General features: G+C 32.1%; 3 protein-coding genes across 3 annotated transcripts; all 3 read left to right on the forward strand.

Moving 5' to 3' along the window:
- The first annotated feature begins 14,518 nt into the window (after positions 1 to 14,518).
- Positions 14,519 to 16,086, forward strand: LOC108339848 (GDSL esterase/lipase EXL1). Its single transcript, XM_017577064.1, has 5 exons — positions 14,519 to 14,814; positions 14,903 to 15,033; positions 15,136 to 15,369; positions 15,455 to 15,710; positions 15,840 to 16,086. Exons 1-5 carry the CDS (start codon positions 14,535 to 14,537, stop codon positions 16,031 to 16,033), a joined length of 1,095 nt encoding a protein of 364 aa, XP_017432553.1. The 5' UTR covers positions 14,519 to 14,534; the 3' UTR covers positions 16,034 to 16,086.
- A 714-nt stretch (positions 16,087 to 16,800) lies between these two features.
- Positions 16,801 to 18,881, forward strand: LOC108339708 (uncharacterized). Its single transcript, XM_017576903.2, has 5 exons — positions 16,801 to 17,200; positions 17,992 to 18,127; positions 18,202 to 18,269; positions 18,346 to 18,432; positions 18,627 to 18,881. Exons 1-5 carry the CDS (start codon positions 16,853 to 16,855, stop codon positions 18,705 to 18,707), a joined length of 720 nt encoding a protein of 239 aa, XP_017432392.1. The 5' UTR covers positions 16,801 to 16,852; the 3' UTR covers positions 18,708 to 18,881.
- Positions 18,882 to 20,380: 1,499 nt separating this feature from the next.
- On the forward strand, positions 20,381 to 22,496 carry LOC108339703 (60S ribosomal protein L2, mitochondrial). The gene is made up of 3 exons (XM_017576897.2): positions 20,381 to 20,684; positions 21,152 to 21,246; positions 21,780 to 22,496. Exons 2-3 carry the CDS (start codon positions 21,168 to 21,170, stop codon positions 22,295 to 22,297), a joined length of 597 nt encoding a protein of 198 aa, XP_017432386.1. The 5' UTR covers positions 20,381 to 20,684; positions 21,152 to 21,167; the 3' UTR covers positions 22,298 to 22,496.
- The last annotated feature ends 223 nt before the right edge of the window (positions 22,497 to 22,719 follow it).

Consider the following 22,719-nt stretch of genomic DNA (forward strand, 5'->3'; position numbering starts at 1 on the left):
TACTTAAACATTAAAAAGAAGTTTCATCCATTCAAGAAATATGAAAAACTAACGTACAATTTTTTTGGCTACTTATGTGCTCACAGCTAGCTCCTACAGCATAGGTTTTTGTACAAAACCATAATTTTGTTCGCGTAATCGTTTATAGGGATCTTGTAATCGATTAGAATGGTCAAAATGGCCTACACTCTATTACCAAGGCATAATTTGAAAGGTCTTTGAGTCTAGATTCCAACAAAATAAGAATAAACTCATTTGGAGTTCGGTGGAGAAAGTTATGAGCAAAACAACCGACAAATGTCAAAGTTGGCAGAAATATATAAAGCGTTAACTTTAAGGAATAAACTGTACCTACTGATATGTTCAAAAATTACAAATTAGTAGTCATTGGAAAACTTTTTGAGTCTACTTTCTAATAAAAAAAAGAATCACATCATTTGGAGGTCGATGGGAAAAGTTATCATTAAAATAGCAAGCAAAGGCCAAAGATGACAGCATGTTAACTTGGTCATGACATCAACATTGGGTCTTTCCTCCACCAAAGACTGCCCAAAACCCAATTTTCAGGCTCTACTCATACTTAAACATTAAAAAGAAGTTTCATCCATTCAAGAAATATGAAAAACTAACGTACAATTTTTTTGGCTACTTATGTGCTCACAGCTAGCTCCTACAACATAGGTTTTTGTACAAAACCATAATTTTGTTCGCGTAATCGTTTATAGGGATCTTGTAATCGATTAGAATGGTCAAAATGGCCTACACTCTATTACCAAGGCATAATTTGAAAGGTCTTTGAGTCTAGATTCCAACAAAATAAGAATAAACTCATTTGGAGTTCGGTGGAGAAAGTTATGAGCAAAACAACCGACAAATGTCAAAGTTGGCAGAAATATATAAAGCGTTAACTTTAAGGAATAAACTGTACCTACTGATATGTTCAAAAATTACAAATTAGTAGTCATTGGAAAACTTTTTGAGTCTACTTTCTAATAAAAAAAAGAATCACATCATTTGGAGGTCGATGGGAAAAGTTATCATTAAAATAGCAAGCAAAGGCCAAAGATGACAGCATGTTAACTTGGTCATGACATCAACATTGGGTCTTTCCTCCACCAAAGACTGCCCAAAACCCAATTTTCAGGCTCTACTCATACTTAAACATTAAAAAGAAGTTTCATCCATTCAAGAAATATGAAAAACTAACGTACAATTTTTTTGGCTACTTATGTGCTCACAGCTAGCTCCTACAACATAGGTTTTTGTACAAAACCATAATTTTGTTCGCGTAATCGTTTATAGGGATCTTGTAATCGATTAGAATGGTCAAAATGGCCTACACTCTATTACCAAGGCATAATTTGAAAGGTCTTTGAGTCTAGATTCCAACAAAATAAGAATAAACTCATTTGGAGTTCGGTGGAGAAAGTTATGAGCAAAACAACCGACAAATGTCAAAGTTGGCAGAAATATATAAAGCGTTAACTTTAAGGAATAAACTGTACCTACTGATATGTTCAAAAATTACAAATTAGTAGTCATTGGAAAGCTTTTTGAGTCTACTTTCAAATAAAAAAAAGAATCACATCATGTGGAGGTCGATAGGAAAAGTTATCATTAAAATAGCAAGCAAAGGCCAAAGATGACAGCATGTTAACTTGGTCATGACATCAACATTGGGTCTTTTCTCCACCAAAGACTGCCCAAAACCCAATTTTCAGGCTCTACTCATACTTAAACATTAAAAAGAAGTTTCATCCATTCAAGAAATATGAAAAACTAACGTACAATTTTTTTGGCTACTTATGTGCTCACAACTAGCTCCTACAGCACAGGTTTTTGTACAAAACCATAATTTTGTTCGCGTAATCGTTTATAGGGATCTTGTAATCGATTACAATGGTCAAAATGGCCTACACTCTATTACCAAGGCATAATTTGAAAGGTCTTTGAGTCTAGATTCCAACAAAATAAGAATAAACTCATTTGGAGTTCGGTGGAGAAAGTTATGAGCAAAACAATCGACAAATGTCAAAGTTGGCAGAAATATATAAAGCGTTAACTTTAAGGAATAAACTGTACCTACTGATATGTTCAAAAATTACAAATTAGTAGTCATTGGAAAGCTTTTTGAGTCTACTTTCTAATAAAAAAAGAATCACATCATTCGGAGGTCGGTGGGAAAAAATATCATTAAAATAGCAAGCAAAGGCCAAAGTTGACAGCATGTTAACTTGGTCATGACATCAACATTGGGTCGTTCCTCACCAAAGACTGCCCAAAACCCAATTTTCAGGCTCTACTCACACTTAAACATTAAAAAGAACTCTCATCCATTCAAGAAATATGAAAAAAAACGTATAATTGTTTTGGCTACTTATGTGCTCACAACTAGCTCCTACAGCATAGGTTTTTGTACAAAATCATAATTTTGTTCGCGTAATCGTTTATAGGGATCTTGTAATCGAGGCATAATTTGAAAGGTTTTTGAGTCTAGATTCCAACAAAACAAGAATAAACTCATTTGGAGTTCGGTGGAGAAAGTTATGAGCAAAAAAACCAACAAAGGTGAGTGTTGAAAAAAATATATAAAGTGTTAAATTTAAGGAATAAACTGTAGCTACATATATGTTCAAAAATTACAAATTTGTAGTCATAAGAAAGCTTTCTGAGTCTAGTTTCTAATAAAAAAAAATTACATCATTTAGAGGTCGGTGGGAAAAGTTATCATTAAAATAACAAGCAAAAGTCAAAGTTGACAGCATGTTAACGTGGTCATGCACCAACATTGGGTCTTTCCTCACCAAAGACTGCACAAAACCCAATTTTCAGGCTCTACTCACACTTAAACATTAAAAAAAACTCTCATCCATTCAAGAAATATGATAAAATAATTTAAAATTTTTTGGCTACTTATGTGCTCACAACTAACTCCTAGTTTTTGTTCAAAACCATAATTTTGTTCACGTAATCATTTACAGGGTTCTTGTAATTGGCTATAGTGGTCAAAATGGCCTACACTTGATTACCAAGGAAAAATTATAAAGGTCTTTGAGTCTAGATTCTAAAAAAATAAGAATAAACTCATTTGGAGTTCGGTGGAGAATGTTATGAGCAAAACAACCAACAAAGGTCAGAATTGACAGGAATATATAAAGCGTTAACTTTAAGGTATAAACTGTACCTAATGAGATGTTAAAATATTACAAATTAGTAGTCATTGGAAAGCATTTTGAGTCTAGTTTCTAATAAAAAAAGAATCACATCATTTGGCGGTCGGTGGAAAAAGTTATCATTAAAATAGCAAGCAAAGGTCAAAGTTGACAGCATGTTAACTTGGTCATGACACCAACATTGTGTCTTTCCTCCACCAAAGACTACCTAAAACCCACTTTTCAGGCTCTACTCACACTTAAACATTAAAAAGAATTGTCATCCATTTAAGAAATATGAAAAATAACATACATTTTTTTTCACTACTTATGTGCTCACAACTGGCTCTTGCAGCACAGGTTTTTGTACAAAACCAGATTTTTGTTCGTGTAATCGTTTACATGGTTCTTGTAATCGATAACAATGTCCAAAAATGCGTACACTTAATTACCAAGGCATAACTTGAAAGGTCTTTGAGTCTAGATTCAAATAAAACAAGAATCAACTCATTAGGAGTTCGGTATAGAAAGTTATGAGCAAAAGAAGCTGCAAAGATCAGAGTTGGTAGGAATATATAAAGCGTTAACTTTAAGCAAAAAACTGTACCTATTCAGATGTTCAATAATTACAAATTAGTAGTCATTGGAATGAGTTTTGAGTCTAATTCTAATAAAAAAAGAATCACATCATTTGGAGGTTGGTGAAAAAAGTTATCATTAAAATAGCAAGCAAAGGTCAAAATTGAAAGCATGTTAACTTGGTCATGACACCAGCATTTGGTCTTTCCTCCACCAAAGACTACCCAAAACCTAGTTTTCAGGCTCTACTCACACTGAAACATTAAAAAGAAGTCTCATCCATTCAAGAAATATGGAAAAATAATGTAAACTTTTTTTGGCTACTTATGTGCTCACAGCTGGCTCCTGCAACACAAGTTTTTGTACAAAACCAGATTTTTGTTCGTGTAATCGTCTACATGGTTCTTGTAATCGATTACAATGTCCAAAAATGCCTACACTTGATTAACAAGGCATAATTTGAAAGGTCTTTGAGTCTAGATTCCAACAAAATAAGAATCAACTCATATGGAGTTCGGTGGAGAAAGTTATGAGCAAAACAACTAGCAAAGGCCAGAGTTGGCAGTAATATATAAAGCGTTAACTTTAAGGTAAACTGTACCTACTCAGATGTTCAAAAATTACAAATTTATAGTCATTGGAAAGCTTTTTAAGTCTAGTTTCTAATAAAAAAAATCACATCATTTGGAGGTCGGTGGGAAAAGTTATCATTAAAATAGCAAGCAAAGGTCAAAGTTGACAACATGTTAACTTGGTCATGACACCAACATTGGGTCTTTCCTCCACTAAAGACTTCCCAAAACCCATTTTTTAGGCTCTACTCACACTTAAACATTAAAAAGAACTCTCATCCATTCAAGAAATCTGAAAGAATAACGCAAAATTTTTTTGGCTACTTATGTGCTCACAGCTGGCTCCTGCCGCACAAGTTTTTGTACAAAACCAGATTTTTGTTCGTGTAATCGTTTATATGGTTCTTGTAATCGATTACAATGTCCAAAAAGGCCTACACTTGATTACCAAGGCATAATGTGAAAGGTCTTTGAGTTTAGATTCCAACAAAACAAGAATCAACTCATTTGGAGTTCGGTGGAGAAGTTATGAGCAAAACAACCAGCAAAGGTCAGAGTTGGCAGGAATATATAAAGGGTTAACTTTAAGGAATAAACTGTACCTACTCAGATTTTAAAAAGTTACAAATTAGAAGTCATTGAAAAGCTTTTTGAGTCTAGTTTCTAATAAAAAAAGAATCACATCATTTGGAAGACGGTGGGAAAAGTTATCATTAAAATAGCAAGCAAAGGTCAAAGTTGACAGCATGTTATCTCACTCAAATTGCCTTTGGTTACTTATGTGCCCATAACTAGCTCCTGCAGCCAAAGTTTTGTACAAAATTGGATTTTTGTTCGTGTAATCGTTTAAAAGGCCCTTGTAATCAATTACAAGACACACAATGGCCTACACTTGTTTCAGGACTTGAACCAACTTGGGCTTGACACCAACATTGGGTCTTTCGTTCACCATGGACGACCCAAACCTCACTTTTCTCCCTCTAGTCACACTTAAACACTAAAAACAACTCTCATCCACTGAAGAATTATGAAAAAATAACGTTAAATGTCTTGGCTACCTGTGTGACCGCAATTGGCTCCTGTAGTACAGATTTTTGTACAAAACCACACTTTTTTTTGTGTAATCGTTTACAAGCTCATTGTAATCGATTACAAGAAGCAAAATAGGCAACACATGCCATAAATGCAATGAAAATTGGTGATATCATTATTCATGGATGGTAGTCAATTGCATTGGTCACTTTGTTTATTCACATTCCAAACAATAACACATCTGACAATGACAATAACAAAGACATTAAAACTTTAATTAACATTAACAATAACCAACTGAAGTAAAGTTTCATCTTTTATTTCATTAAAAAAATTGGGTACAATAAACTTATTTGTTCATCTATATACAATTTTTTATTCCTTTCTATAAGAATTCAATACAAAAATCACTCGTGTTTCGCTCTATTTCCTGTGTATGGGGTTCTAAGCGCCTTGCTCTTGTAACGTTTTAGTGACCCTCACAAACCTCTGCACATTGGGTTGGTTGTTGTACATGCCTCCTGGGCTTACAAAGGCAGTATTCATGTCAGATTATGCACTAGGCATATTCTTCTCTTCAAAGTACAAAGATACTTTGTTGAAAAAGAATAATGGAAGCACAACTGCATCAAAGAAAACAAAATAAGAAAACCGCAAAACCCAACAACAGTAACAAAATTTTTTAATAAACAAATAAAACGCCAAAGAACTAAAACTCAATAGCCAAACCGATAATGCAAATAAAAAAAGACAAAAACCCATTTACCTTACTCAAACCACCAATGTCATTGGAGGATTTCATTCCGCACTATAACGTCAACCGAAATGCTCAGATCTTGAAGATAAAAGAAAACCTTTTGGTTCGTCGGAGCCGAAGGAAATTAGGAGTCAGGAGGAAGGACGATGAAGATGACAAAAGTTGAAGAATTCCAAGGGTTTTGCAAAACGGCGAGAGGCGAGAATGAGGAGAATGAGAAAATGGAAAGAGAACGGTGAACAAAAACAAAGAAGCACAATCGGGAAAGATAAGAAAATAAGGATACTTTTGAAATTAGGAAAAATTGAATCCTCAACCTATTTTGATGTCAGTTTTTTATTTAAATAAATTTCTTCAAACGAACCAATCAAATACTGACACGTAACGTTAATTAAAAGTTGTCAAATTTTGATTGTCAAAATATCGGGATTTTTTTTTAAGTGGACAAAGAAGAGAGACATGTAATATAGATCTAAATATTTGTATCGCACAAGTAATAACAAAGGACCAGAGAATGATATGGGGACCTTGGTTTATTCAAATATTTTATGCCCTTAATATGAGAGGGCAGGTGGGTAACACATTACACACCATCATTGCATGATGATGATAAGCCATGAAAAACATTACGGCTGAAGTCAATCCATCACTGCACTAATGGACTTTGCGTGCATCTAATTTTCACTAAACATCTAACTGCAGAAATCAGGATTTCTGTAAAATCTTAAAATCATTTGTTTTTTTATCTTACTCTTCAACTAATTAAGTAGTAACATGTTCGTTAAATTTTCAGACTCAAAACTTTTAAACTATTTAACAAATTTGAAACAGAATGTATAGATGTTGTTAAAGGCAATAATATAAGAGGAAGGAAACAGTACCTATGAGAGTGGATTATTAAAATTTCTTTTAAATTTATGGAAACAGACCTGAGAGTGGATTATTAAAATTTCTTCTAAATTTATGGAAACAGTACCTGTGAGAGTGGATTATTAGAATTTCTTTTAAATTTATGGAAACAGATATATTTATGGATAATGGCTTAAAATTTCAAGTAAAATTATTTAAAAAATAAATTTAAAATAATTTATCTTAGTATTAATTATAATAAAATTGTATTATAAAATATTATTTTAAATAAAGTTTGTCTCTTAAAAGGAAATTTTTAGTAAATAGCAATTATAAATAACATAAATTTAAAAGAAATTAATTTCTTTAATAATAATTTTAGTTTTATGATTCTAAATAAAAAATATAAATCTTTAAAATTAAATTAGAAATAACTAATTCATCATTAATTTTATACATAGTATATAAATATATACATAGAAATAACTAAAAGATAAATAAATATATGTTAACATTACTTAAACTTGTTTATTTTCTTATACATAATAATATATAAATAAAGTATGAAAAATACTAAAATTACTTATTAATTATTTAAATACTAGTGACAGATCAGTTTAAATAATAGTATGAAAAAACTACTGTAAAGGAAAAAACTAGTGCTTAAATGACGTATTAATTATTTAAATAAACGCATTTTCTAGTGACAGATCAGTTTAGGTGACACTGTCTTGGGTGGCTGTTTCATTTTGAGTCTAAATTATTGTGGTGGCAATAAAATTTGTTTGACTAGTAATTATTATTTTTTATGACTTATTTAACTTATTAAACTTGTTTTAGATTAATATTTTTGAAAATAAATGTTTTTATCCAACAAACATATCTAGTTGTTTTCCAAAATCATAGTTTCTAGATTCATTATTTCAATCATTATAATTTTCAAGTATGAAAGAATTTCTTTCATTAAATTTCTTCCAAATTTCATCCAAACATATAAAATTAGTGATGTTGTGAGTCTAGGAAGATATATCCTATCAATATATTTAATTCAGATAATTGTAAGATCCTTTCATAGACATGCAAATTAAAGTATGATTTTTGGACAGTTTTGTGGTACTCAACTTACTAATTTGAGTTGGTCTTATCTCTTTACAGTTACATTTTGAAGGTTGGTACCTACAATTTAGTATACAAGAAGCTTCTTTTGACAATCAACTAAAGCTTGCACTAAGAGCTCAAGTCAATAAATAATTGTACTCTCCTAATTGAGTTTCTTTTAGTTGTTTAACTTTGTATTAATGTTATTTAGCACAAAAATTCAATTTGAACAACCACCCTCCACCATAATTTCTTGTTTCTTTAACTGTGTTTAGTTATAGTTAAAGTTATAGCTCAAAATATGAGCTTTAAAACAATGTTGTAGGTTGGAAATATTCAATCTAAATTGAAAGCTTCAAACAATATAGTACATAGTAATTTACATGTACAAAAATATAGTAAGATAGAGATATATAGAAAAACATTGTGAGATAGAGATAAAAGGACCTAAATTATTTTAGGTTATTCTTTAGGAAGACTTTTCATAGGACACATGTCCTAATATAGAGCCGTGTATTAATTATTGCCTAATTGTTTTCATAGGGGCTTTTCAGAAACCAGCCCCTTAGATCCTATTGAGCAGGAAAAACTAAGGAATAAATGTTGGTTACAGGCAGTTGGTGGAAGGTACAAGGGACAGGTTTATGGGATTGGACATGTGGATTCTCAGGATGAATGTGTCGATAGCTACATGCAACAGACAGAATCATCTTCTAGTCAACAAGTTAATGTGGAGGAGTTTAATGAACTACAAACCATACTAGTCCAGAGTGAGTCGCGACTGGCAAATAGTGAGTCGCGACTAACTAGTAGTGAGGAACAAATAAGACATATCACTTCACAATTCCAAACTTTTATTGGTGCAATAATACAGTATCTTCCACCGTTGGCAGCCGCAACTGCACAAAGTATCCTTCAAACAGCAAACCAACAAAATCAGCCCCAACACAATCGTGAAGACCAGCAAGAAGATCAACTTCAACATCCAGAAAATCCTTATAAGGATTATTAGTATTTTAGGAATTTCAGACATTTGATATTATTATTAACTTGTTAGATATCTTATATGATGGAAGACTATTATGTATGGATACAACAAATTATTATGTATGAAGACTATTATTATTCCATAAATATATGAATGTACGAGAGAATATTGTGCATCTTTAAAATTTTTGGATTTGTATGATTGAACTGATTTTACAAGCATGTGGGATCTTTGCACCACATCATACATTTAAATCTGCTAACACAGTTACATACAGATTTTTCCGTATGTACAATCCGTATGTAACATCCATATGTAGAATCTGTATGTAATATCCGTATGTAACATTCGTATGTAATATCCGTATGTAACATCCGTATGTAACATCCGTATGTAATATCCGTATGTAATGACATACAAATTTATCCGTATGTGGGTTATCTACGACCACATTACATATGAATTTTTGTCCGTATGTAATTCGTATGTAACTCATCATTGCATACGGATTTTTGAGCTTACATACGGATTTTGGCTGTATGTAATAGCGATTTTTCTTATAGTGGTCGTTAAGGAATGCATTATTGACATCTAGTGGATAAAGAGGTCATTGTTGAAAGAGTCATCACAGGTTATAATAAACTAACAAAAAAAACATATTTGTCACGGGAGAAAAACATATATGGACGAGTTAAACGCAATGGTGACAAAAGGGAGAGTAGAAGAGACAACAACGAAAGAAACCATGGATGAACCGGAGAGAGAAACCTTAAAAATTCAAGATTCTCCAATCAAAGACACTTGAAAAGGAAAAAGAGCAACCTTGACGCTTTGAATTGCTGTTTGAGAGGAGTCATGAAGTGTGATCACACACGATGAACTTAAAAGGGGAAAAAGAGTGACATCTACGCTCTACATCGCTAACTGAAAGGAAATGAGATGTGGCACCATGCACGACGAAAAAAGGAGTAGATCCACAACTTCAAAAGCTATTGAGAGCACAAAGAGTTTTGATGAAGGCGTCTAATGCTACAACGGTGGTCTGGCCGAGACGATTAAAACCGTGTGATTGTTGGTCGAAACTAGAACTCTGGTATTGACAACGGTAGACAACTGTGTTACCGTTAACAACGGTAGAAAGCGTCACCGCCGACAATGGCAGGTATAGCGGCATACACTAGTACAAAAACAGCGTACAACGTCGAATATTTTGGGCCTTTCACGTCGAATTTGCGAATGACGTCATATTGGGAGACATTAAATTAACGTTGAACGTCGAATTTTGTCAATATACGACGTTAATTTAATGTCGATTTCTGTCAATATACGACGTTAATCAATTTTTTTGATTTTTTTAATTAATTGTAATCTTTTTTTACAACTCTATGAAACCTGAAAAGTAGAACTATGAACGGTAATATAGGATCAACAACAAATAACAATAACAAACAACAAACAAGTTCAATCAAACAACAACAACAAACAAGTTCAACCAAACAACAACAAACAAGTTCAACCAAAAAAACAACAAACAAGTTTAATAAATAAGTTCTTCAAAACGAAAACGAAAACTAACCTTCAAAAGGTGGGTTCATCGAAATAAAGTGTTGCCACCAGTGAGAGAGAAAGCAAAATGCGCCTGTGAAGGACAAGAACACGAAAATAATCGGTGAAAACAAACGAAAATCATACTTAAAGTAGTTAATTAACATGCATTTGTATCAAATAAAAGAAAGATTACATGTGATGGTAGTCAAACTTCGTTCGAGAAAAGTTTGAGCAGAGAAAAAGGTCTCGCGTGCTAAGATAAAGTGAATGAATTTTCAATCTCCCGCTCAAATTTTTATTGAATTTACTAGCCTTTTGACATCTAACGTTGAGACATTAGACGTTTTATATCCTTTTACGTCGAATTATAATTCTAAACAACGTTTAATAATTGTATTTATTTACAAAATTACCACCGGTCATTTTTAATGTTGGCTATTTAGTGGTTAGACGTTAAACGTGTGACGTTATACGCTATTTTTTCACTAGTGATAGGTGACAAATTTTTTTTTTTCTTAATAGGACTTGGCTCTGATACCATATTGAATATAGTAAAAACTATGTATAAGATTAATCTTCTCTTGTGTTGAATATATGAGTCATTTATTTATAATAGAATAAATACAGGCTAAGTCCAAAATACGAATAAGAAATAATAACAAATAAGCTAACGATAAAGATAAAGAAAAGATCAAGATAATATATCTAAGAGAAATAATTTATTTTGATTTTCAAAATTAATTTGAAAATTATATTTGTGACTTGGGTGTTTAATTTCAAAAAGAAGATTAATATTATTTGAAACAATTTCTATTTCTTTTTTTTTGTTATAAAATGGTATACCTAATTATTATTAGGATTAAATATTTTATTTTTTATCCCTCAATTATCATTAAAAATTATATTTCATCTTTAAACTAAATTATAAAATATTCATCTTTGTATTTTATGAAAATTTTGTAAAATATCATCCTCAACCAACAAATATCATTTGAAATTATGTTATTGTTAAAAATTAAATTTTAAGTCTAACTCAACTTTACAAAATTGATTTGTAGGGTGAGGTTTACTTACACTTATATATTGTAAATTAAGCTTATATCTAGTCCACGAGAGACTTCTAACACACCTCCTCCACGTTAAGACTTGTAAGGTGAGATTTGCACTCGCTTATTATGTCTTTTTTTTCTTTCTCTTCTTGTATTGTTAAAAGAGAGTGGTGTCAATCTCTTATGTGGTTGAACTCAAATCTCATTGGTGTTATGTCTTCCTAATGAACACCTTCCTTGATAGACCTAACAACTCAATCCCACAAAATCATCTTGTATGGTGAGGTTCGCACTCAATTATATATTATGAATTGACCTTATTTCTAGCTGATAAGGGACTTCTAGCATTTATATCTTATACATGAACTTCATTTGTCACGTAGAAAACACTCCACATATTGGTTGTTGCATTTTAGATGTCTTTCATAAAAGAGGAGGAACTTAATATTTTATAATTTAGTTTAAGGGTAATATATATATCTTTATAATAGTGACGGGACAAAAAATATATTTAACCTTATTATTATAGTATAGTGGTAAGTTCATAAGAATAGTTGCAAACCATATTATCTATGATGAATCTTGATGAAATGCACAAACAATATTGAAAGTAACAATGGATGATCTTTGACATAAGTAGAAAAACAAGAAGAATGGAGATAAAGAAAGAAAGGAAAGAAAGACAAATTTTTTTCATGTATGTTTATTTACAATAAGGGAAGAAAAAAATATATAAATAAGAGGAAAAACAAAAATGAAAAACAAAAAGAGGTCAACCTAAAACCATTAGAAATCACTTTGCCAAACAAGAAAATTTTTGAAAGAAAAACACGTGTTTGTTAGCCTCCTCAAGCTAGGAGTAGATATTATTGTTCGACCCATTTAACAAATTGAGGAAGAGCTTTTAGTGAGATGTTGTAATAACTTATCTATTAATCTCAATCAATTAATAGTGTATGCACAAATTCTAGTTCTAAATTGAAAAATTAATAAAAGGAAGATCTTTGATTCTATCATTAAGTTTTTTGTAAAAAAAGTGTACCAGGATGAATGTACTTCAAAAATGAAGGAATGATATGAAGGTAACCTATAGATCAACACCATGACTTATCACTCACCCTCTCATCTTTCTTGAAAGTGACATCCTTCACCAAAAACTATCAAAATATATGAAATCACTGATAGAATTTTATCGACAGAAATAAATTTGTCAATAAATTAAGTTATTGAGGAATTTTACTTACAAATTTTAAAATTGTAATTATTGACAGATTTTTTTCATCGATAAATCCGTCGATAATGCATGTTTCAATTACCAACATATTTTTTCATCGATAATGGAAGTTTTATTTATTGACAAATTTTTCCTTCAATAATCTATTAGTAATGCATGTTTCATTTATTGATGAAAAATTTGTCGGTAAAAAAGCGACAAATTCCCTGCCTAAATCTTTTGTCCAAGTCTATTCCTTCATCTCCTTTTTCTTAAAAAAAACAAATGTCCCTCTCTTTATCTCCATTTCTCATGGTCACAACACCACATTGGCACAACTTGCAACACCTCCAACTATGGCAACACCTCTAACCATAAAACAACCTCAACACCTCATTGGATCTCCTCTTAGGGTCAGAACCCTCAAAATTCCATGACTTCTTACTCTTGTCCAAACACGCTGCCGCCGTGACTAGAAGCTATGTCACTATTGCCAAACACCATGGCATCTTCGCTCTAGTCACGAACACGAGAATCAAATTGGGTAGATCAAGGAATTTCAATCTGTTCCACGTAATATTCGTGGAATCGCTGGTGTGTGGTTATGTGTTGGTGAGTTCTGTGTGTGATTATGTGTTGCGGGTTCTCAACTAACAATTGATTGGGAAGATGATGAAGTGTTGGATGTAAAGATGAAATGTTGGGTTGAAAAGAAGTTGCAAGTGTCTAACAGTAAAGAAGAAATAGGACAATGGCAAGGGTAAACGAATTTGATTTTGTTGCCCAAAAAAAGCACAAATAAAAAGATTGAAACCCTAAAATAAAGAAGAAGAAGAATCAGATCACGACATTTATCGAAAAAAATTACTGACAAATTTTTTTGTCGGTAAAAATATTTCCTGCATTACCGACGAATATAAAATTTTGTCTGTAAATATTACTGACGACGTTATTACTGAAAGATTTTGGTAAAGTCATTACCAACAAATTTTATACATTTCTGACATATCTTGGTCATCCGTAATACTTGTTTTTCTTGTAGTAAAATTAAATATCAAAACGATCCTTCCTAGTTTCTTATCAAAGGATTCCTTTTAAACAGAGAAGGAGATGAGATAGGAAACTTGTTGATGAATAGTATGAGATTAGACAAATTCAACCGAAAAGGTAATTTAAGTTTTATATAAATAAGAAATTAAATTTATTAAACGTTTTTTTTAAATGAAAAATATATAGTCATTTTAAATAAAATTATTAAATATTTAAGAAAATTTATGTTTATCAAATTAATCTCTAATTTTAAATTTTAGCAAACATAGAATATATTTAAAATGAACGAATTTTAATATCGACCAATTTTGTTAAAAAATTAAATTTATAAAATTTCATATTTGTTAAATAAAAAATAGAATCATATCAAATAAAATTCTTAAATATTTACAAAACTTGTGTTTATCAAATTAACATATTTTTAGCATTTTACTAAAATTATAATGTAGTTAAAATAACTTAATTTTAAAATCGATCAAATTTGTTAAAAGATAAATTTATTAATTATATTATATACTCAAGCTACCAATTCTGTAAGATACCATGTGAATTAGATATGATACATTTTGTTACCTTTTAAAGATGATTATTTTGTATATAAGGATCAAATGAAAGATAAATATTCACAGTACCATCATAGAAACACAATGTCTTTCTCTAAAACTCCTTCTTCTCAATTGATTTTAGTCATTGTTTGGTCCCTTTTAACTATTATTCACAGTACCATCATAGAAACAAAATGTTTACAAAAAAATGGAAGTGTTCCCGCACTGATTGTGTTTGGGGACTCCATACTAGATACAGGTAACAATGACTACATTATGACTGCAATGAAATGTAATTTTCAACCTTATGGTAAAGATTTTGGTAGAGGAAATGAACCAACTGGGAGGTTCAGCAATGGTTTAATCCCTTCAGATTTCATTGGTACAAACAAAAATCCTTACTCTTCAATTCTTTTATCATTATATGCATAATAGAATGAAAATGTTCTAATTTCTTTGGTCTTTTTCAGCTGAAAAGTTACATCTCAAGAACCTTTTGCCTCCCTATCTTGATCCAAATTTGAAACGTGAAGATCTTCTCACTGGTGTCAGCTTTGCATCTGGTTCCAGTGGATATGATCCTCTAACTTCTAAACTAGCAGTAAATGATTACTCTCACCTAAAACCTTACAGTATCTTTTCATTCTCCCCTTCATATCTTTTAACACTCACTATAATTTTCTTTCTGTCATATGTTCCTCAGTTAGTGATATCATTATCAGATCAACTATACAAATTCATGGAATACAAAACCAAGATACATGACTTGGTTGGAGAAAAAAAAGCAACAACAATTATATCGAAAAGCGTATACATCTTGAGTTCAGGAAGCAATGATATTGCCAATAATTTCTTTTCGTTACCATTTAGGAAACTACAGTATAATATTGCAACTTACACAGATTTCTTGGTTTCAGAAGCTACCAAATTCTTACAAGTATGTGAACCACCTACCCAAATGAACAAATTAATCTAAACTTGTATTATCGAAACTTATTTCATTATATTTGCATAAAATGAAGGATCTTTATGGACTTGGAGCTAGAAAGATTGGAGTACTTGGTTTGCCAAATTTAGGGTGTCTCCCTTCTCAAAGAACACTCAGAGGAGGATTTCTCAGGACATGTTCAGATCCTGAAAACCAGGCTGCACTGCTCTTTAACAAGAAGCTAACATCCCAAATAGATATCCTTGGGAAAAAATTTCCTGATGCTAAATTTGTCTACATTGATATTTACAGTAAATTATTGGATATGGTTCAAGATCCCACTAAATATGGTAATGAAAGACATCTACGATACTATATATAAGTAGTAAAATATTTAAGTTGCTAAACTTAACTGTTTATTAGTACATTCTGGTTTGTCTAACTTAATTCTCATTGTCATGGTGTTTTTGTTGATTTAGGTTTTGAAGTAGCAGATAAAGGATGTTGTGGCACGGGAGATCTTGAAGTAGGCGTTCTATGTAACCCTCTTACCTTGGGGACATGTTCAAACAGGTCAAATTACATATTTTGGGACAGTTTCCATCCTACGGAAAGGGCATATAATATTATTTCTTCTGAGGCGTTTGATAAAAACTTCAATAAATTCTTCTAAGTTTCATTGTACTCCTACGAATATGAATATAATAAAAGCATATATCTCCTATACTATAAAGTTGCAAACTGTTTTTTCTTTTATCTATATAACTTCTTTAATAATAGATACTTAAATTCTTGTAACCAAAGTTACGAAGTTCTTGATGTTGGTCACATGATATTTCCAAGTAGCATAATTAAGAGTGTCATAAAAAAAGAAGAACAAGTTTAACCAATCTTCTACTGTATTCCAGGGTGATGTTGCTATCACGAAGGGTAATAACTCTTTGTTGTTGCTGAAAATCATTGCTGTTAGCTATTGTAAAATGAATTACTCTAATTAAAAGAAAAATAAAAGAATAAAGAGAACTGTTTAGAGGTAATAAAACAATGTTATTTTAACCTGGTTTTACTTATTATTTTATGACAGACTATCACTTTATTATAAATTTAATCTACCAATACATTTTGTGAAAATTGAAAACATTGATGATAAAAGGTGTGAAAAACAAAATCGAATGTTAAAATTCACCAATCAACAAAAAGAATTACACTGAAAACGTATTAAAACTAAACTCTTTTATTTAAAAATAAAGTAGAACCAAACGTGCAAAAATACTTTAGCAAACAAATGTTTTACCACGATTAAGCATGTTTACTGATTAAAGATCTCTCAAAAAGTTAATAAAAAATATAGAATATAGCACACAATAAAATACATTAATAAAAAAAAGAAAAAGATAACTTTAATTGGAGGCTTTTTTTTTTTCTTGGGCTCTAGAAAAACATCAGAGGAGGAGAAACAAAAAATTTGAGAACAAGGTCTTTTGAAGGAACCATGAACGTCATTAATTTACGATTTTGCCACTCTCCCCAACTCCTCCATTCACCAAATCTCCTCTTCGTTGTTCCTTCTTCACAAACTCCAAACTTCACTCTGAGAAACCCAACAACCCCATTTGCTATTTCCTTAAAAAATCGATTCTCTTCTCCAATTCGTGCGTCCATGGCCTCTTCAGCCTCCGTCACGGAGAACGAAACAAAGCCATTTTCCGTTCTCTTCGTGTGCCTTGGCAACATCTGCAGAAGCCCCGCTGCCGAAGGAGTCTTCACTGACTTAGTCAACAAAAAGAGCCTCAATTCGATTCTCAGAATTGATTCGGCTGGCACCATCAATTACCACGAGGTGGGTTTGTGTCGTGCTTGTATCAAACACCTTATGCATTTCATCCAAAAGATGATTTTTTAGAGGAAATTTTTTGATGGGTTTATCTTTAGTTTAAAAGGAGTGAGCAAATTTTTTACATGGTATCTTAAATACGAGTAAAGTTTAACTCAATCCCATCGAATTTGTTGGGTAGATGGGTGTTGCTTCACACTTATGTATTTTATTCGGCCTAGTTGCTGGTCAATGTGTGACTTTGTCACTCCAACAGTGTTTAGTGTGTTGATAACATGTTATATGACCCAACAACTGATCTAGTCTATGCTTTTATATATCATTTAGCATTTTGGGTTTAGCCTCATTCTCTCTGCAGTAATTCATAAGATGTGGATTATCATATATGTCATGTGTCTGTTTGTGATTGGATTTTTCACACAGATATATATTATTTATTTGAGGACTTTTAGATGAGCAGTCTATGCATAATTCTGTTGGAAGAAGAGAAATTTTATTCATTCTAAGTCTGCATTTGACAAAGAATGACAGGAAATCGTGAAACATTTTTTCAATAAAATTCAAGATGAAATTGAGAATGCTTTTGGAGTGGATGGAAATGAAGGAATATAATATGAAGGATTTGTAGTTTCGTTCATTTACAATATATCTTCAATCACAAGTTTTCATTTCCAATAAGAGATAAAAAGTTATACCAAGCATCTGCAGTGCAAAAGATTTTCACAGTACATGGAAATTAAACTCTATACATTGTTGAAAAAGTTATTATTTTTTTGAGATGGTGGTGATTTTTGAAGGGAAATGAAGCGGACCCGAGAATGAGGGCAGCCTCAAAGAAGCGTGGGATTCAGATAACTTCTATTTCAAGGCCAATCAAGCCCTCTGATTTCACTGACTTTGACCTCATTCTGGCTATGGACAAGCAGAACAGAGGTATATTCTCTGATGGAATGTTTGGTTACGTGCTTTGTGATGTTTGCTGATGGTCATTTTCTTGTTTCCTTTAGAGGACATACTGGTGGCCTTTAATAGATGGAAAGGAAAACATTCCTTACCGGATGATGCATATAAAAAGGTTGGTGCAAGGACTTGCTCTTCTTTGGCTTTTGTTTGTTCTACTTTTTGGTCTAACCAGAATTGTAATGATGCAGGTAAAGTTGATGTGCTCATATTGTAAGAAGCATGATGAAAGTGAAGTCCCGGATCCCTATTATGGTGGAGCGCAAGGGTTTGAGAAGGTAATGATATTCATGTTGGTTATAGTAGTACTTGACTTGTATAGTGTTATGATAGTTTTGAATGATGGTACTGCTTGGTGGATCTGGTCTCAAATTGTTGATGATGCAAGAAATGCATCTATTTTCAAAGATGACAAGCACTATTGAACTACAGGAGAACTCTTTACTTATCGTCATTATGTTGGCACTGGCAGGTGTTAGATTTGCTAGAAGATGCTTGCGGATCATTACTGGAAACCATTTTGGCAGAAAATAAACATTTACAAGAATCCTGAGACATGTACAGAGGATTCAATCCTGTGGTGAAATTATAGATTCATTGATTATTGTAAAAACAGATGTGATAATGTCTTCTTGTTTCAGTGGTTCATTATCCTAAATGCAAAACGATTTGTGTATTGTGGAAACTTCTTGCCATAGTCATAAAAATTTGAGTGCAAGTTTGATTCTCTCTTTGTTTTTCCTCTGGTAATCACCTTCAATGCTGAAATTCAGCAGATTATAGCAGAGGATATTGATGGCTATTATGTTGACGTACAAGTTTTTGAATTCTTTCAAGTGTGAGGACTGATTTGGGGCATGTTTGGCTTCTGTGCTTACTGGTAGTATGTAACCACTGAATGGAACCTAAAATTCAGATTCATTTAACTTTTGCTTACTGACATGTTATGTTACACATTTTTTCAGAAGTTATGAATCAAAATCTGTGCTACTTTCACATAGTGAACGTGATTTTATACGTTTAAGACGTGTGTCCAAACAAATATTAGTTGTCTAAGCCTTTCAAATGAGGCATCTTATTAGTTGTTACATGCTGCAGCATTGAACCCAAAAGTTCCGATTCATTTAACTTAGTTTTTTGATTGGGAGTAATGAGGTGCTGAATGCATTTTAAAAGTTCAATTGAATATCACTCAGTAGGCACAATGCTGATTTACTTCAGTTGTAGAACATTGAGGAATGCATATTCAAAAAATATCAGGGCTTAACGGTGGCTGATAGTGATTAGGAATTTTGGTTGGCTAAGAGCAGAAGACTTTTAACGGAAGAGAAGGGAAATATTTTGAATACTTTCTCACTTTTTTATTATAAAATTTTAATTAAAGTTATAATTTCTTAATTTTTTAAGAGCAACCATAGTGTCTGTTTGATTATTTGATTTTATAAAAAATATACTTAATTGTGGACAATTTTTCTGGGTGTAATAAATAGTAAACAAAATACATTAATATTTATGGTTTTTGAAAGTCTAACCTCAAACATGACGAAAACCTTCATTTTTACTTTTACTTGCATCTATACATAAGTAAAGCGGTTCTTTCTTTTGGTGAACATTTTTTTTAATTTTAAAAATTAATGATTTTTAAATTAAAAGAATTATTTTATCATTTTTATTTTTCAAATGATTGTTTATTTAAATTTAACTATTTTTTAAATTCAAATAACTATCTTATTATTTTATCCTTATAAGTAACTATTATTGTTTAAATTAAATTAATTTCTTCTAATATAAAATGAAAAACATACGTATGTGTTAAGCTCATATGATTTTACTAATAATCGATAAAATTAGTGTAATAAACATATTAATTATGAGAAATATGGATGAAAGTAAACTAAACAATGCTTGAATTTTTTTAATTAATGTTAATAATTTAAGACAAATATAATGTTACCAACTAAACTAGGCATTAATCCTAATATACTAACTGATTGAATCTTATTTAAAAGGATTATTAATTGTTTAATACCCTTGTATAATTTTTAATTTCAACGAACAAGAATATTGTAATCAGTATACTAAAAAAAATTAAATAAATTATAAATCTCTCTATATTTGAGGGAAAATGACTATTTAAACTAAAATTTAGACTCTCTGCCTTTCTATGCTTCCCTTCTCCCATATAATGAATCAAACAATAGAGATTCTGGACACTGGGCACAGGGCTCAGTTAACAGAAGACCCCCCCCTTTTGTAATCTTATAAATCTAAAATTAGAGAACTGCTAGGAATATATCGTTTATTTTTTTATAATTTTTCATAACATTTTTTAATTTTCTATAATTAACTCTACTTTAATCCCTAAAAAAATTGTTAGAGACAAGACAAGAACTTCGGTTCGGACCGGGTCGATATAGAGGCAAACGGAGCCCCGTAAAAGTTCTTCATCTTCCCCAATAGAAAAAACCTAGATTGACACAGCTGGTTCGCCATTCTTCTTGGTCACAAATTTCTATCGCCTCCTTTCCAGGTAAGCTCGTGAAGCCCACTCTATTCCCACTCATTGCACGTGTTTGCCAAATTCCTGTGTTTGATAACCTGTTTCGTTGTACATGTAGAGCTTTTTCTCTAATGTGACATCTTAGATATTATCTGATGAAACTGAAAATTGTCTATACTGGATTATTGGTATATAGCTTTTGTATCTTCTTGTTCACCTGAAATTCCCCATTTTATTTGATATTCGAGGTTTTGGTAGTACGGTGCTATAGTATGCCAACTGCTTTTCATTACACAACTGAACCAAAAGAACACATTTTTTAATCCAAACTTGTTTCTTGAGAAATGATATCCTTGTAAAATCACTTTTCAAGATAAGTTTTTTTTTTATGCCATTAAACTCCTGCTTAACATAAAACCTTTATAAATGTCAATTTTGCTTTACATGATTGACAATCAATATTTGTAAGCTTAAACAAATGGGCACTGAATTTGTAGGCACTGCATTTTTGAAATGGCCGTGTCACTGTGCAGAAGTCGCACTGCTTCATCATTGAATTTGTTTGCCAATACTCTTCGCCGATTCTCTACTGGTACATTCGTTTCTCCTTTCTCCTTTAATTCTCAGCAACAAGAACATTAGGTTCGTAGTATTTGTACAAATGGAGCAAGATGGGGAAAATATTGGAAAAAATCTTCCTTGCTTTGGGTTTCTTTTTGTGACTGCTCTTCAGTTTAGTTACATAGCTTTGCACAAATTACTTAGATTGCTTTACACCCTAGCCTTATACTAATAAAGCCGTATTGTTTTCAATGCTGTTTAAAGGCGGCTTAAGAAATCATCATATATAAACACTGTCAAGTAAAGTAATAGCCTTGTTCATGCTCTACTGCAAAATAATGTTGTTTTAGGTAGCATTAGGTACACTTGTTAGAAGAGGAACCAAAGAAAATTCATATGGGTTACGTTTTAAAATTAAAGAAAACGGAACATGGGGTGAGAAATCTGAACATTTTACTTTGTCTATGGGCTAAATGCTATCCAAAATGGAAATTATGGCTTCTATGCTGCCCTTGTTGTTTCTTTCGCTGGAGTTTAGTTACATGTATATCTGCCTTTTCACAGAGGTGACAAACACCAGTGCTCAAAGAACGCCAGAGAGTATAGTGAATCAAATGATGTATTCTGACATAAACTCACGAATTGGGAGTTGCATGCCACTGTCTGCAATGCGAATTGGAACAATCATTCACAACATTGAATTGAACCCAGGGCAAGGTGGCAAGCTTGTCCGAGCTGCAGGAACTAGTGCAAAGATCTTGAAAGAGCCCACATCAGCATACTGTTTAATCCAGATGCCCTCTGGTGTTAAAAAGTTAATTGATTCTCGGTGTAGGGCCACCATTGGTGTTGTGTCTAATCCAAGCCATGGGGATCGCAAGCTTAGGAATGCCGGACACAGCCGATGGCTTGGTCGAAGACCTGTTGTTCGAGGAGTGGCTATGAATCCCGTAGATCATCCTCATGGGGGAGGAGAGGGTAAAAGCAAGAGTAGTGGAAAATGGGGAAAAGGATCTCGCACTCCTTGGGGCAAGCCAACCAAGGGTGGCTATAAGACTGGACCCCTGAAGCGCAGAAAGTAGTAGTAGTATATATAGCATTCACTATAGCTGCTTCTGATGCTTCCTCATGAGATTCTTGTAATAATTGTAGAAACTGTCATTCCTGCTTAGAAAATTCGTGGAATTGATTAGATTCAGTAGAAGTGTCAATTTTATGGGTTCAAATTTTATTGTTGCTAAAGTAAAATGCAAGTAAAATGCTTTTTGCATTTTCTCTGAACTGGTCTTGAATTCAGCTTATTACACTTCCATTGGTGTGGACTAAGTTTATTGACTTGCTTAAATGAGACAGCGCTTTTTGTTTCTTTTATCCTTCTGTTTTGTATTGATGAGAGGAAAATATGTTGATGCTCTTCCTTTGATAATGTTCTCAAGATAGGGAAATAAATTAATTTTAACACAAAGTGGGAAAGAGGGAGGGAAAATGGCATTTTAGGGGTTCA

The sequence above is a fragment of the Vigna angularis genome, chromosome 5 (assembly GCF_016808095.1).
Source record: "Vigna angularis cultivar LongXiaoDou No.4 chromosome 5, ASM1680809v1, whole genome shotgun sequence".
Taxonomy (NCBI): Eukaryota; Viridiplantae; Streptophyta; class Magnoliopsida; order Fabales; family Fabaceae; genus Vigna; species Vigna angularis.